A 14091-nucleotide genomic window follows, 5' to 3' on the forward strand; every position below is an offset into this window, starting at 1 on the left:
AGTCCTGGAAATTGCACATGGCTTGCTTGCTAGGCTTGGTTGCAAGCACCTTTATGTACTAAGTCACCTCACTGGTCTTCCTTCTTTGGTTTCACATTTACTTATTTACTACTGTTTTGTGTATGTGTGTGCACATGTGGCTGTCAGAGGGTAACTTGTGAGAGTCAGTTCTCCTTTCTATCATGTTGGTTCTGGGGATGGGTCTCACAATGTCAGGCTCAAAGTAAGATTCACTTTATCCACTGAGGTATCTTAGCAACCCCTAATTTTGACTCTTTACTTTTTCATTGTCTATAGAGTAGCTAGAAAAACTGCTTGTAAACCTGTTTCAGATTTTTAGTGACTGCTTAAAATTCTTTCCAACTCCTTACCAATAAAATAATACTTTATACTGTTTTAAATTATTCTATATTTGTTACCAACATTTCATACCCAAATATTTCTCCTAAAAATCTATATTTCTGGGGCTTACAGCAGAGCTCAGGGACCTAATACAGTATACACATAGGAAACACCAGGCTCTGGCTCCATCTTCCGTGCTACATTAAGACAGTGGTTGGATTTTTAGTACTTCTTGAAAACATTGGGAGCTCTCACTACCATGATAAAAGTTGATAAATGAGATATGTTTCTCTCTCTTCCCTTTATTGGTGTTAGGGACAGAACCCAGGGTTTTATATTACACTAACCATATGATCCATCATGAAGCCCTTTACATGAAATAAACCATACTGACTGGTTTTATGTCATTTTGATAAGCTAGAGTCACTGGAAAGAAGGGAGCCTAAATGAGAAAATATCTCCATAAGACTGGTTTGTAGGCATTTTCTTAATTATCGATTGATGTGCGAGGCCCAGCCCACTGTAATTGGAACCATTCCTGGGCTGGTGGTCCTGGGTTCTCTAAGAATGCAGACTGAACAAGTCATGATCAGCAAACCAGTAAGGAGCATCCTGACTTCTTCAATGGTGAACAGCGATGTGGAAGTACAAGCCAACCAAGTTGCTTTGGTCATGGTATTTCATCCCAGCAATAGTAACCCTAACTATGACACATACTCTTTAAGCTTGGCTACAGCTATTAATATCTGACTTGGTATGTTCTGTGTGTGCAGTGCCTGCTGAGGCCAGATCTTCTGCAGCTGGAGGAGATATTTGAGGGTGCTTGGGACTGAAGCTGAATCTTCTGTGGGAGGAATAGGTACTCTTAACTCCACCTTCTCAGTCCCCACTTGGTGACTTAAAAAAAAAAAAAAATCCAAGCTTCCAATGACTGAAATGTTCAGGATGTCTCCAATGGCTTCTGATAGGTTTTACCTTTACTTCCTCTATAGTCAGTCTATGTTTGCTCTTACTGCATGGCATTTCATAATGCTAAAATTGTGATATATTTTAAAACTAGACTGACTCTCTAACAAGGCATTTTTTATGTAAATCAATAAATTAGTAAGTCATTTAAATCTGGAATGCATGGAGTGAAGAAGTATCCTTTCCTTTCTTCTAGTATTGTAAAAAGTCCAAAATAATTGCTTATAACAAAGGAATCCGTAGCAATAAAATGAAGTGACTCTGACCTGCCTCCCCTTGCCCTGCGGAGTTTTAAATGGTGTCTGTCTTGATACTCTGCATAGGGTATGCTTCTCTTACTGCTTACGTCAACTTACCTATCTGAAAATCCACAGAGATTCTTTAGGTGCTGCTTTAACATAAGAAGCAATAAAATACCCTGGGAGACATTTGCGAATTCAATCAAAGGGGCTGAATTTTCTGGCAAACATTTCATCACTGAATTTATATCATCTTCTGAGTCTGAGTCTGATTCTGAATCTACCCGCTTTCGAGACTTCCGAGGTCTGGACACTTCTTCTTCACTCTCACTGGACTCATTTTCTTTAGCAGGAGACGTTTTTCTCTCTTTCCTTTTGTCTTTTACCATAGACTGAAAGAAAAAGGAAATTGTAAAAAAAAGAAAAAACAAACAAACAAACAAAAAAACCAATAAAACTAAAATGCCACTAACAAATATCCTTTATCTACCAGCTGCAAAAAGCTTCCTTCAGCAGAGAGTTTCTAAGCCACTGTCAGCAACTGGAGAAAAAGCCTTAGGGAAGACCTAGCCCTAGGACTAAATCATACACTACTCACCCTAGCTCCGCCACCCAAACAAGCGTCTACAACACTGAACGGGAAATGACAACATTCTCCTAAGGTTAGTAATGGGATAGATGGCTTAGTTACAAAATACGTAAGCAAGCCACTGTGGAATAAGCAATGATTACGATTTTTTTGGATTTCCTCAGTTCCTATTGTTATGTCTCCCTTTTCATTTCTAATTTTGTTGTTTTGGATACTGCCTCTGTGTCCTCTGGCTAGTCTGGCTAAGGGTTTGTCTATCTTGTTGATTTTCTCAAAGAACCAGCTCCTGGTTTTGTTGATCCCTTGTATATTTCTCTCTGTTTCTACTTGGTTGATTTCAGCCTTGAGTTTGATTATTTCCTACCGTCTACTCCTCTTGGGTGTATTGCTTCTCCTTGCTCTAGAGCTTTCAGGTGTGCTGTTAAGCTGCTAGTGTATGTGCTCTCCAGTTTCTTTATGGAGGAACTCTAACGGGGCTCAAGTGGATACATGAGCAATCAACAACACTTAGTGCTTAAAGTGAGAGGGAGAACAAGTGGGCTCATCCATCAGCAGCACTGTCCACACATATGTAGAAAGTACACCTCCAATATCCAGAAATGGTTGGCTTTAAATCTGAATAGAAATGAAACAGCAACCCACCTTTCCCAATTTAAGAGCTGCCCAGATTTCATTAAGTTCATTTAGAAAGATTTTATATACTTGATAACGAAAAACTAAACAACAAAAGCAACATGCCCACACTTGGGCAGATGCATTTAAAACAGATGGAGCCTTTATTCCAGCACGGGCAGGTGGATCTCTGAGCTTGAGGCCAACTCAGTCTACGAAGGGAGTCCCAGGACAGCCAGGGCTACACAGAGAACCCCTGTCTTGAAAGAAAAAACAAAACCAAAGCGAACCAAAGCGCTCAGCCAGCACCTGTAACTTACCTCCTTGAATGACTGCAATAGGTTACTACCGGAAACAGAGAGCGTAATGTCTATGTGGTGCATTATAAACAGCGGCTCTTCCTGAGTCTGGTATGGAAAACAGGCTAGATTGTCTGCTATGTACAAGAGCATAGTCACTTCTGTTTTCTGCAAATTTTAAAAGAAGGTACACATGCTTAGTGGTAAGATAGAAACCCACCTAAAGAGCTTTTAGAAAACTATTACAGAGCATTACACTTCATCAATATTGGAGAGAAAGAGAAGTACAAAGGAGAAAGACAAAGGAGGGAGAGAGAAACAAGCAAAGGGGCAGAAATAAAGTGAGCTTGCAACCTCTTTACAAGATTTATAATGACTCACACCATGCTACCTTAAGAAAGAAGAGGTGAAGGGTTTAAGTGCATTTAAGTAAAAAAATCCCCCTTTTTCTTAAAGATTATGTGAGACCTTTAAGATAGATACTGTATCAGAAAGTATACATATGAAAACATAATTAGCCATTGCCCTGTAAAAGTTTAACACATATGGAGATCTGTTACACAGTTAATTTTTAGCCTCCAAAAAAAAGTTTATGTAACACACCACTAATATGTGGATTTACCTACCCCTAATCACGGACTGATAAATTTTCCAGGGCTGGGCCTGGTGGTAAACACCTTTAAGCCCAGCACTGGGCCAGCAGAGGCAGGAGCATCTCTGTGACACTGAGGCCAGCCTGGGGTATGTAGTGAATTCTGGGACACCTAGAGCTACAGTGTGACCCTGTCTCAAAAAATAAAATCCAGACAACCCCAAAACTATGACATATACAAAATGCAAGAGAAATTATGGTTGACATTGGTTGTTTTAAAAAGAACCTTAAACAGAAACTTAGTTGGGGAAACACAGGGACATGCCTGTGACTCTAGCTAGGCAGGAAGACCACTTGAGTTAGTTACGGTGTTCAAGATCAGCTTAGGCAATACAGTGAGACACAGGCCAAAAATGAATACATAAATAAAAAGGAAGACATGTTACTATTTAAATTGATTTTTGAGAATTTAAAGAAAGACAATCATAAAAGTAGTAACCAAGGCAGTAACTTGCAGATCTTCACCACTAAGCTTACCTACTTCATGAACTGTAACTTGAAACTCATTACCTTTTTTCTTCTCTTTTTAAAAGTCATCATCATTACCTGTGCATACACAATGTGTATAAGGGGCAGCATGTGGCAGTGAGTCTCTTTCTGTCTCTAGAGTGGTTCTAGGAATTTGACCCAGGTTGCCAGGCAAGCATGGCAAAAAAGCCCCCACCCCCTCAAGTACACAAGTGAGCTGCTATGTGGGTGCTGGGAACTGAATTCAGGTTCTCTGCAAGAAGTATAAGGGCTCTTAACTACTGAAGACATCTCTCTAGTCCAATCTCCTTTTTAAAAAAATTTCTTCTCTGGATACTGGCCAGCTTAAGCATGCTTGTCCTGATTCTCTGGGCTAGCCAGGTATGGTAGCACACACCTTTATTCTCAGAACTCCAAAGCAGCACAATGAGTTCCAGAACAGCTAGCTAGTCTTACATAGTGAGATCCTGTCTCAAAAACCAAATATTTTTGGACCTAACTCAAAGGCTTTCCCCTTACCAATCCCCTTTCTTCTATCCCTTGCCACAATAGGACAACTTAGCAGCCTGTTGTTTTCTGCTCAAATCCTAATAAAATGGCCATTGAATGTTAAAAAACAAAAAGAAAGAACCCCCAAACTAATAAAAGTATTATTAAAAGTTATTTTCTTCTATTTACCCTTTCTGCATCCAAATAACATAAAACATACAGTGGCAGTAGTAACAATAAAAGCTCATAAGACAGATATAAGAAATTCACTAATATGAGACTATCCATTTTTTAAGTGAATTGTTTTATTTTCACTTTAAAAGAAGACCTTTTTAAATGAGTGAGACCGTTTTGCCTGTGCATATGTAGGTCCATTATGTGCATGTCTGAAGTGCATCAGAAGAGGGTATCTATCTGGTTTCTTATAACTGGAGTTATGGGTGGTTTGTCAGCAGCCACATGGGTCTTAGGAACTGAACCCAGATCATCCTCAAGAGCATCAAGTGCTCTTAACAACTGAGCCATCTCTCCAGTCCCTCAATTTACTCTTAAAGTTGTATACCACTGTCTAAATGTTACCGTGAGGAAATGTAGAATATAGAACTCCACTCTACCTGTCAAAATTCATCCTCTCTCCCTTCTCTGACTTCTCCTTTCTTTTTGATTGGCCTAAAAAAAAAAGGTCACTATGTGGAACAGGCTAACCTTGAACTTCTGCTGGTGACCTAGCCCTGCCCTGCCTCTGAAGCCTGAGATTACAGGGACGAGCTAGTATGCCCAGCTTACCTATCAGTTTTAACACTGTAGTTCAGAACTAGGAAATCAATGTCCTAATTGCTCCTTTTTGTCAAAATCAAAGTCTTAAATAACAACCTAGATTCTCTGTCTGAATTCAGCAGTGGTCACATTGTTTTCTTGGATCACCAGGACAAAAGTACTCCAGTCAGTCACTGTTTATTCTCACAGTCTCAGTGTATTCCTTCCCTTCCACATTTCTTCTTGGTTTTCCTGCTACTAATTTTTACATTCTCTGTTGTAGCTGTAACAGATCACTTCCTTATAACCTGTATTGTGAATACGATGTGAAAAACCTTTGTTCCTAAAACACTCTCTGCAGTTACCGGCCATATTTGTTTCAACATTTTCCACAGTCCTCCAGTGCTTATAGCTGCTCCTATGGTCTAGGTACTGTGCTCTCTGGCTCAGTCTACCCAGCGTTCCAACCCTCCTCAACTCTATGTGGTAGATTTAACGAATGTCATCTCTTTTGGCCTATGGTGACTCGTTCCTTTTCCAACATCCTATATTGAAGGCAGTTAGAATAAAGTTGTTAAATTAAGAGAGCTGGATTTCCAATTTTAAAGACTGTGATTATAGAACACCTAGTCAATTAACAGAGATTATGCATTGAAATCACACAGGAATGAACCCCAGGAGACTAGACCTGGACCAATACGAATAGAAGCTACATTCAGTAAATGCTAACCACAACCAGTACTTATTTTCCTTTGTATTTTGTCCGTTAAAATGGAAATAAACCCTTGGAGGCCACAGCACACATCACAGCATCCTCAGCCTTAGCAGTGTCCTGCGCAGTGTAAGTTCAACACTAACGACGACACAGTAAAGGTGATGGGGAAAAGTTCAGGCGTTTCCCAAACACAGACTTGGGACATTTATTTGCTATATCACATATAAAAAAATTTCATATAGTATTTTAAAGAGAATGAATGTAGTAAGGCATCGGTGCTTTGGTAATTATAATTTTGATTTACTTTAAAAACTCTGTCAAGTGATTAAAATGAGAAAAAAATTTACACTGCTCATTTACAAACTGCTATATAGATAGGCTAGACTGTGTGCTCTGTGTGGGCAGGTAGGTGTTACAGTTATCATTACTACGTCATCTGCTAATGTCTTATACAATGACCGGGACCATAACAGGTACTAATGAAGGTGCTATTTAAATAAATGAATAAATAAAAGAAAACAAACAAAAAGAATAGGATTTTCTGCTTTCTTGGCTAGTGGTCCTGGCCAGTGCAATATATGTTAGCTTGTAATTACATAAGAATGTACTTTCCTTCATAAAGAAAATCAATATATAAAACTCAGCAGCTAAAAGTCTACATTAAGCCAGATGGTGGTGGTGGATGCCTTTAATCCTAGCATTTGAGAGACAGAGCACGCGGATCTCCAGGTTTGAGGCCAGCCTGGACTACATAGTGAGTTCCAGGACAATTAGGGCTACATAGAGAAAACCTGTCTTTAAAAACTAAACCAACCAACCAACCAACCAACCAACCAACCAACCAACCAAAAACCTGCATTATTCTCCAACAATATTTGAGTTCCTATAGAATGAAAGAAATAATCTTATTTATGTATGTATGATGATGTACATATGGAATCTATCCCCAAACTGATAGTTTAAATGATGCAGCCGACTTTTGCTTATAGAAACTGTCACTGAGGTGGTGGGATGGCTTGGTAGGTGGGGAAGCTTGTTGTCTCTCCTAGGATCTACATGGTGGAAGGAGAGCTGTCCTACAATATGGGAATCCCACCCCCCAAAAAAACACCATGAAATATATAATTAAATGTAATAAGTGTAAAATACATATAAAAAATTAAATAACAGTGATAACATTTCCCAAGATATTCCGTAGAGATACAACCATACTTTATTCCTCAATATATTTGCTCATGTAAAATGCCCCCTTTGATTATGATCATAAACTTTATAAGTAACTTAGTAGAAGTTAAGGAAACACAATTAATATAGTCAATGACATTTATCAAAATGGGAATATTTAAAAGTCATGACTCCTTTAGCCATATTGTTTCTAGAACATTTATTTTTTTGACAATAATAAAGTTTATGCTTACTGCTGTGTCATCAAAGAGGTTGAGTAAAGAAATAAGAAAGGCGCGTCTGTGTTGGCGGTTCCCACGAATCATGGAGTACAGGTGTGAGCACAAAGCACTGGAGGATTCATCTTGTCGGAAACCCCTTACAGGATCTTTTAGGCACGTGTTGATCGCCTGTTGTACCTGGTAAGACATCTTCATACCAGCCACAGCTTTCATCTGAAATTTATTAATAAAGGCCGCGTTTGCATTAGGGATAATATTCTGCAATATTAAGAGCATCTAGTGCAACCCCAACTTTTTTTTTTTTTTTTTTTTTGGTTTTTTGAGACAGGGTTTCTCTGTATAGCCTTGGCTGTCCTGGAACTCTGTAGACCAGGCTGGCCTCGAACTCAGAAATCTGCCTGCCTCTGCCTCCCAACTGCTGGGATTAAAGGCGTGCGCCACCACCACCCAGCCAACCCCAACATTTTACACATACAAATAACCAATGTCTAAAAGTTACTGCTAGCCAAGGTTACATTAGTGCTGCTGTCCAAGCTCCCTGACTTGAAATTTTACTGGGCTTTCTGAACTGTCACCCTGGCACAATCTTATAACTAATTGTAAGCTACAATAAATACCCTGGGGGGTAAACTTGGTTGTAAATTAAGAGAAATATTAAGGAAATCTTTCTATAGTAAAGACTTATAGGAAGTAGTGGTTTATTAGAGCAATGCATCCAGGTAATCTATTAAAAGTACTTACATGGATGAATCCAGCATATTTTTTATCTATTTCCACAAGCTGCTGATCAGCCTTGTTACGCATAGCAGGTTCTGGATCTGTGCCCATGGCAATTAAGTATGGAACACACTGAAAGAAAAAAAAAGTGCTTTACAAGACATGCAGTGATAAGGCATTTCAACAGATGTCAAGACTGCACATCAGAGATATAAAAATGTAGCAGTAGACTGTCTTATAACTGCTAGACTGGTGTCCTTTTCAAAGTGCTAACCTTTTTTCAACTTCATTCAAGGAAACACCAGCCATAGTAATGATCCACTGAGGTTTAAACAATTTCAACATAAATTAACAAATTAAATTAACAAACTAAGTTTCTTTAAATGTCCCTATGTTAAGACTATCCATGTAAGACTATGACAAACATGTGGCTTGACTATATGAATATCCCAGGGGTCAGTGAGGTACTCTGCTGCCAAGCCTGAGGAATCAAGATTAATCAGCACCCGAATGGTAAAGAATACCAAGTTCTGCGAGCTGTCCTGTTGACACACTCATATCCTCACACTCTCCACACCCACACTTCCTTAATTGAACCATCTTGTGGGCCCTGTTTCTGAGTATTTTTAAAAATGTTGAAAGTCTCAATATACTACTATATGTTGTAAAGTGATCTTAGCAGTTCTGCGTGACAAAAGACAAGCTAAACACTTGTCTAGGCGTTGTTTTATGAAAGTATGCATTTAGATATGTATTATAAACTACCAGAAAAAAATCATTTTCTCACGTATCAGTGTGCACTAGAATAGGCTCCACGAAAGAGAGGAGCCAACAGTCTCTGGCAGTTTCATAGCCCCTTGACCATCTGAGAGTAGTCAATGTATCGAGAGAGAAAGCCAGTGTTCATGGGTACATGACATTTTATGACATTATCTTTCATTTTTCTTTCTGTGGTGCTGGGATCAAACATATGGCTTGACTATACGAATATCCCAGGTAAGCACTCTACCACCGAGGTGCAAACTTGGCCTTTATCCTATTATTTCAACTGCACTGCAAAGTTTGAACATGCTGTACAACTGCAGTTACCTCCAATTTGAAAAGAACAATGCAACTGAGATGACAGAATTTACCTTTTTTGTGGTAGAGCAAAGCTTTACCCTATTTAGCTTATTATATTCTTAAACCTATTTAATTCTGCTGACATTACACACTGTTAGTTGTTGGGGGATCAGTGTAAAATTGTATTAAAATGGAATTTTACCAATACTAGTAAGAAAAAAGTACATTTTCTATTGTTAGAGACTTGGAGTTTAACAGAGACAACATTATTAATATATAGGTATTTTACAGCAATGGCAATATAACAGATTATCCAGTGTTTAGACTCTTAAGAGTTCAAGATAGCTCAGAATGCTGAGGTGGGAGGACACTTAAACTCATGAGTTAAGACGTAACAAAAGGAAGCAGAAAGGAAAATGGAGGAGAGTAAGACAAGCAGTGGCAGTAGTTTAGGACAAGGACTTTATTAAATGAGACAGAGTGACTGACGGTCTCATACTGTCAGCTGCTCTGTGCCAGTGAGTGCCGCTGTCATAAGGCCTCGCTTACCTGGACCGGATGGATGAGGCCTTGGTTTAGAGTCAAAGCGATCACATTCAGGGCAAAGTGGCGCACACTTGACTGGGTGTGAAAAAAGGCCTCCAGCACCTGCTTGAGGTAAAGCTGCATGATGGAGCTACTCATCCCCGAGGAGACGTCCCCCATTTCTTTTAAGTCTTCCTGTTTTGCAACTTTCTTCCCTACAAAAAAAGAGAAGAGAAATACACCATTATTTAAGATCATATTAACCCTGCTTACTTCTCTGAGTCTTCAACTCATCTACAAAATGGCTAAGCTCACACTCAAGCTCGAGTGCTTCCTGATCTTTTTCCCTCAACTGTGTCAGAGGCTCTTTGAAAACGTAGTAAGAATGTACTCCCTCCTCTTCCTGTTAATGCCTGTAGATACCTAAAATTTTTAACTGCATTAGAGAGTTAGCTCAGGAACGTCTACTTAACTGAAGGCCGCCATCCTTCGTAGGACATGAGGAATTTTACCTCTCTGAAGTCGAGAAGATCATCTTAACTATTCTGTCAAGTAACTATTATACTTTCACTTACAGTCTCTGTCTGCTTGCTGCATTCGTGTATCTTCTTCTTGTAGGTAAGTCTGGAGGTTTTTTAACACTTGTATTTTTAAATTCACTGAGGAGTTCTTATCAGATAAAATACTATTATACAGATTCTTCACTTCTTGCTCAAACATTAGACTCGGATGCTGTATAAAGGCAAATCCTAAGAGAAAGGAAAATATGTTGTTATATATTCTTACTAAAGGCAAATGTAACACAATGAAAATGTCAAATTATACAAAGATCTCCTTATTTCACAACTTTAAAACTTAAAATGACTGAAGAATATGTGGTGGCCTTACCTAGAGAAGCAACACAGCAGGTACTTCTTTCCCCATGAATTAAAAACAAGAAATTGCATTTCAAAGGAGAATTTCACACAAGAGGAAACCTTGAGGAGGGAGCAGGGCCTAGTGGCTAGGGGAGTGGATTAGGAGTCAGGAGTCTTGGGTTCTATTCCTGGCTCCACCACTGACTTGTAGTGTGACCTTGGGTGAGTCACACAATCTCTCTTTGCCTCAATTCTCCATCTGTAAAATGGGGACAATAATATTTACCACCCGCCTACCTCAGAGGGATGCTGTCAGGACTAATGTCTGCAAACATTTCTCAGACCCGTAATAGAAGGTACTACAGTGACAATGTAAAAACTACTGAACTAAACCCACAGATGAGTCAGAATTTAAAGTAGAGCTAGAATCGTCTTCTTAATTCTTTCTCAAATGGCCCTAAATCGAGGCCACAATGCTAACTTGTAACCACAAATTAATAAGCAGCAAAATAAAGTTATCAATGTACATATAGCTAAATGTTTAATAAACATTCAAGACTATTTATGGGAACAGCATTATTAATACCAAAGCCAAACCACCAGACACAGCAGAGGGTAGATCGGGCAGCTATTCCAACGTGACACAGGATAATCATGTCCCATGTAACTTTTTAAAAACTGTTCTACAGTGCCACTTTAAAAAAATGATATATTTATTTATTGTATGTATATGAGTACGCTGTAGCTGTCTTCAGACATACCAGAAGAGGGCATCGGATTCCATTACAGATGGTTGTGAGCCACCATGTGGTTGCTGGGAATTGAACTCAGGACCTCTGGAAGAGCAGGCAGTGCTCTAAATCGCTGAGCTATCTCTTCAGCCCACAGTGCCACTTTCTTAGACTAAAACTTCATTTATTGTTCTCTGAATTATCTGCAATACAACTGGCCATGTCACTGTATGGAACCTACACTCAATATTTAAGGTGACCCACTGGCATGAAGGTATATTACATGGCAAACTCTCTGGGAAATGATGGTTCTATTTAACTATTTCTTCTTTTGCTTTCTCTCTAGGTTTGAGAGAAAACCTCACTATGCAGCCCTGGCTGGCTGGCCTGGGACTTGTACATCAGGCTGGGTGGAATTCAGAGATCTGCCTGCTTTTGCCTCTGCCTTCTGAGTACTGGGATTAAAAGTGTACGCAACCATTCCTGGCTTGTAAGTAATTTATGAAAGGAATGAGGTGGAATAAAGCAATTATCTTTAAGTATTTATAAGTATCACCAACATGATTAATAGGGCTTGGGTAACTCAGATCCTTTATCATTCATTTTTTTCAAAGACTAATGTCAATGGCTACCCATATATACTAATTAAATTACAACATGACAGTGCTATCAAAACATTCCCAAGCAAGTTATTATTTTTATATGTATTTGAACAAAACATTCATTAACAATAAAACCAAAAGAAATAAGAAAAAAATTTATTACAGGCCCCAGGCATGAGAGCTTAGATTTCTTTTTTTAAAAGAGAATTTAATTAACTCAGGTACTGTAATAGTTTCCTGTACCTAATTCTCTATACTCCAATGCATTTCCAGGAAAGCTGTATAGAACTGCTTACAAAACATATTTTTATTGCACTAGTGCTTCCAGAAACTGAACATGGACCAGGTATGTATTCCAACTGTTCCAATAAGTAAGTCTAAATGGACTGCCATTAATAAGTGGCAGATATATGTAACAACACTATTTACACTGGGAAAGAACAATTTTAAGAAATGCAAATTGGACAAAACTTCCATTATGTCCTTAGTATTATGGTGCTTTAGTGAGCATTCTTAAGCTAACTCTATGAAGTAGGGTGGAGACAATACTGTTATCTCCACATTACTGACAAACTGGTGAAGGGAGGAGACACCCAGAAAGGCCAAGGGTGAAGCATGAACAGAATCCAGCTGTTGTTTTGAATCTCAATACTGCACTTTCCACATCAGATCCCTGACAGAACCATGTCTAAATACACCAACAACTTGGACTCACAATAGTCAAAAAGCTTACTCTTCCCCTCAAAGAGCTAGAAATTACTAAGAAATTTAGACAACTTACCTAGACCAATGATGGCTTTTGTTTGTACTTCTTCGTCTGAGTGTTTTGTAAAATACATCAATAGTTCAAGTACTTTATCCTTTATGTTAACCTGAGGGGGCATATTAAAGGTATTCAAGAATAATACTCAATGTAAGAGTAAGTTTTCAAGTATGTGTAAGAAAGAGGAGGTGGGGGGAGAAGGGGAAGGAGGGACGGAAGGAGGGAGAAAGAAGGAAAATGTGCTGGCCCTATAGTGCCCATGTGGAGTTATGGAAGCCAGGAGAATTCTAAGGACTTGGTTATCTTCTGCAAACTAGTAGGATCTACAGATGACTTTCAGGTAATCAGTTTTACGTGCAAGTACATAAAATTGTTAAGCCATCTTACCAGCCCTCAATTCTCAACTCTAAGGGGGGATTGCCTAAAAGCAAACAATAAGAGTTTTCATGTGCACTTTGCTGTGCATGTAGGTCAGCTGCACTGCAGTGGCCTGGCAAATGCAAGGCACTAGGCACAATCTGGGAGGGAAAAGAATCAATTTGATTAATTTAATTTATTCAAATTTATATATGCATATTTGTTCTGTCCATGCGTATGACTGTGCAACATGTGTGTGCCTGGTACCTGTGGAGGCCAGATGTGGGTGTCAGATCCCTTGGGACTGGAATTACATAAGCTTGTAAGCTCCCATGCGGGTGCTGGGAACTGAACCCACGATCCTCTACAGGAACACACAGTGGTTTTAACTGCTGAATTATCTTTCCAGTCCCTCCATTTATTTTAGAACAGTGGCATCCAATGTCCTAGTCTGTTACAAGTATGCTGTTCTAAACAGTGGATCTACAGAATTGGGTGTGGAAACTCGGAATCTGTCTTACATCAGTAAGAAACTGCTCAGAGATCAGCAGGAAGTCTAGAGATCATGCTTAGACTAGTACTCATTCCCAAATTCTCATTAAATTATTCTAATGCTGCCTTCTTCTGAGATCATTACAGTGATTCTTAGCTCATGGCTACAGGACTGTGTTTGACAGCACACCAGGTAATACTATGATCTTTACCTTACTGTTGCCTTTAAAATCTTCCAGATCAAAATCAAAATGCCGGCAAAGTGCTCCAACAGTGAAGAGGGACCTAAGAAGCGCTGGTTTATTTGTTAAAAGTGAAGTGTTATTTGGGTCTTCTTGGTGCTGACTTTTTAATTTTGAAATGGCACCTAGTAAAGATAAATACTAGTTATTTACAGTAATCTCCTTTATCTTTAAATCATGCTTAAACAATTACTAATGAAATACAATAAA

General features: G+C 38.9%; 1 protein-coding gene across 5 annotated transcripts in view; it reads right to left on the minus strand.

The window, feature by feature from the left end:
• Nipbl (NIPBL cohesin loading factor) overlaps window positions 1–14091 on the minus strand; it is a 160906-nt gene that overhangs the window by 4230 nt on the left and 142585 nt on the right. For all 5 annotated transcript variants that reach the window (XM_031359848.1, XM_031359850.1, XM_031359849.1 and 2 more), the window contains 8 exons: window positions 13852–14006; window positions 12809–12899; window positions 10413–10586; window positions 9862–10052; window positions 8275–8382; window positions 7546–7746; window positions 3069–3215; window positions 1665–1939 (listed from right to left, as the gene is read on the minus strand). In XM_031359848.1, coding sequence (XP_031215708.1) covers window positions 1665–1939; window positions 3069–3215; window positions 7546–7746; window positions 8275–8382; window positions 9862–10052; window positions 10413–10586; window positions 12809–12899; window positions 13852–14006 — 1342 coding nt within the window. The remainder of the gene's footprint in view (window positions 1–1664; window positions 1940–3068; window positions 3216–7545; window positions 7747–8274; window positions 8383–9861; window positions 10053–10412; window positions 10587–12808; window positions 12900–13851; window positions 14007–14091) is intronic.

Source organism: Mastomys coucha, unplaced genomic scaffold (assembly GCF_008632895.1).
Source record: "Mastomys coucha isolate ucsf_1 unplaced genomic scaffold, UCSF_Mcou_1 pScaffold8, whole genome shotgun sequence".
Taxonomy (NCBI): domain Eukaryota; kingdom Metazoa; phylum Chordata; class Mammalia; order Rodentia; family Muridae; genus Mastomys; species Mastomys coucha.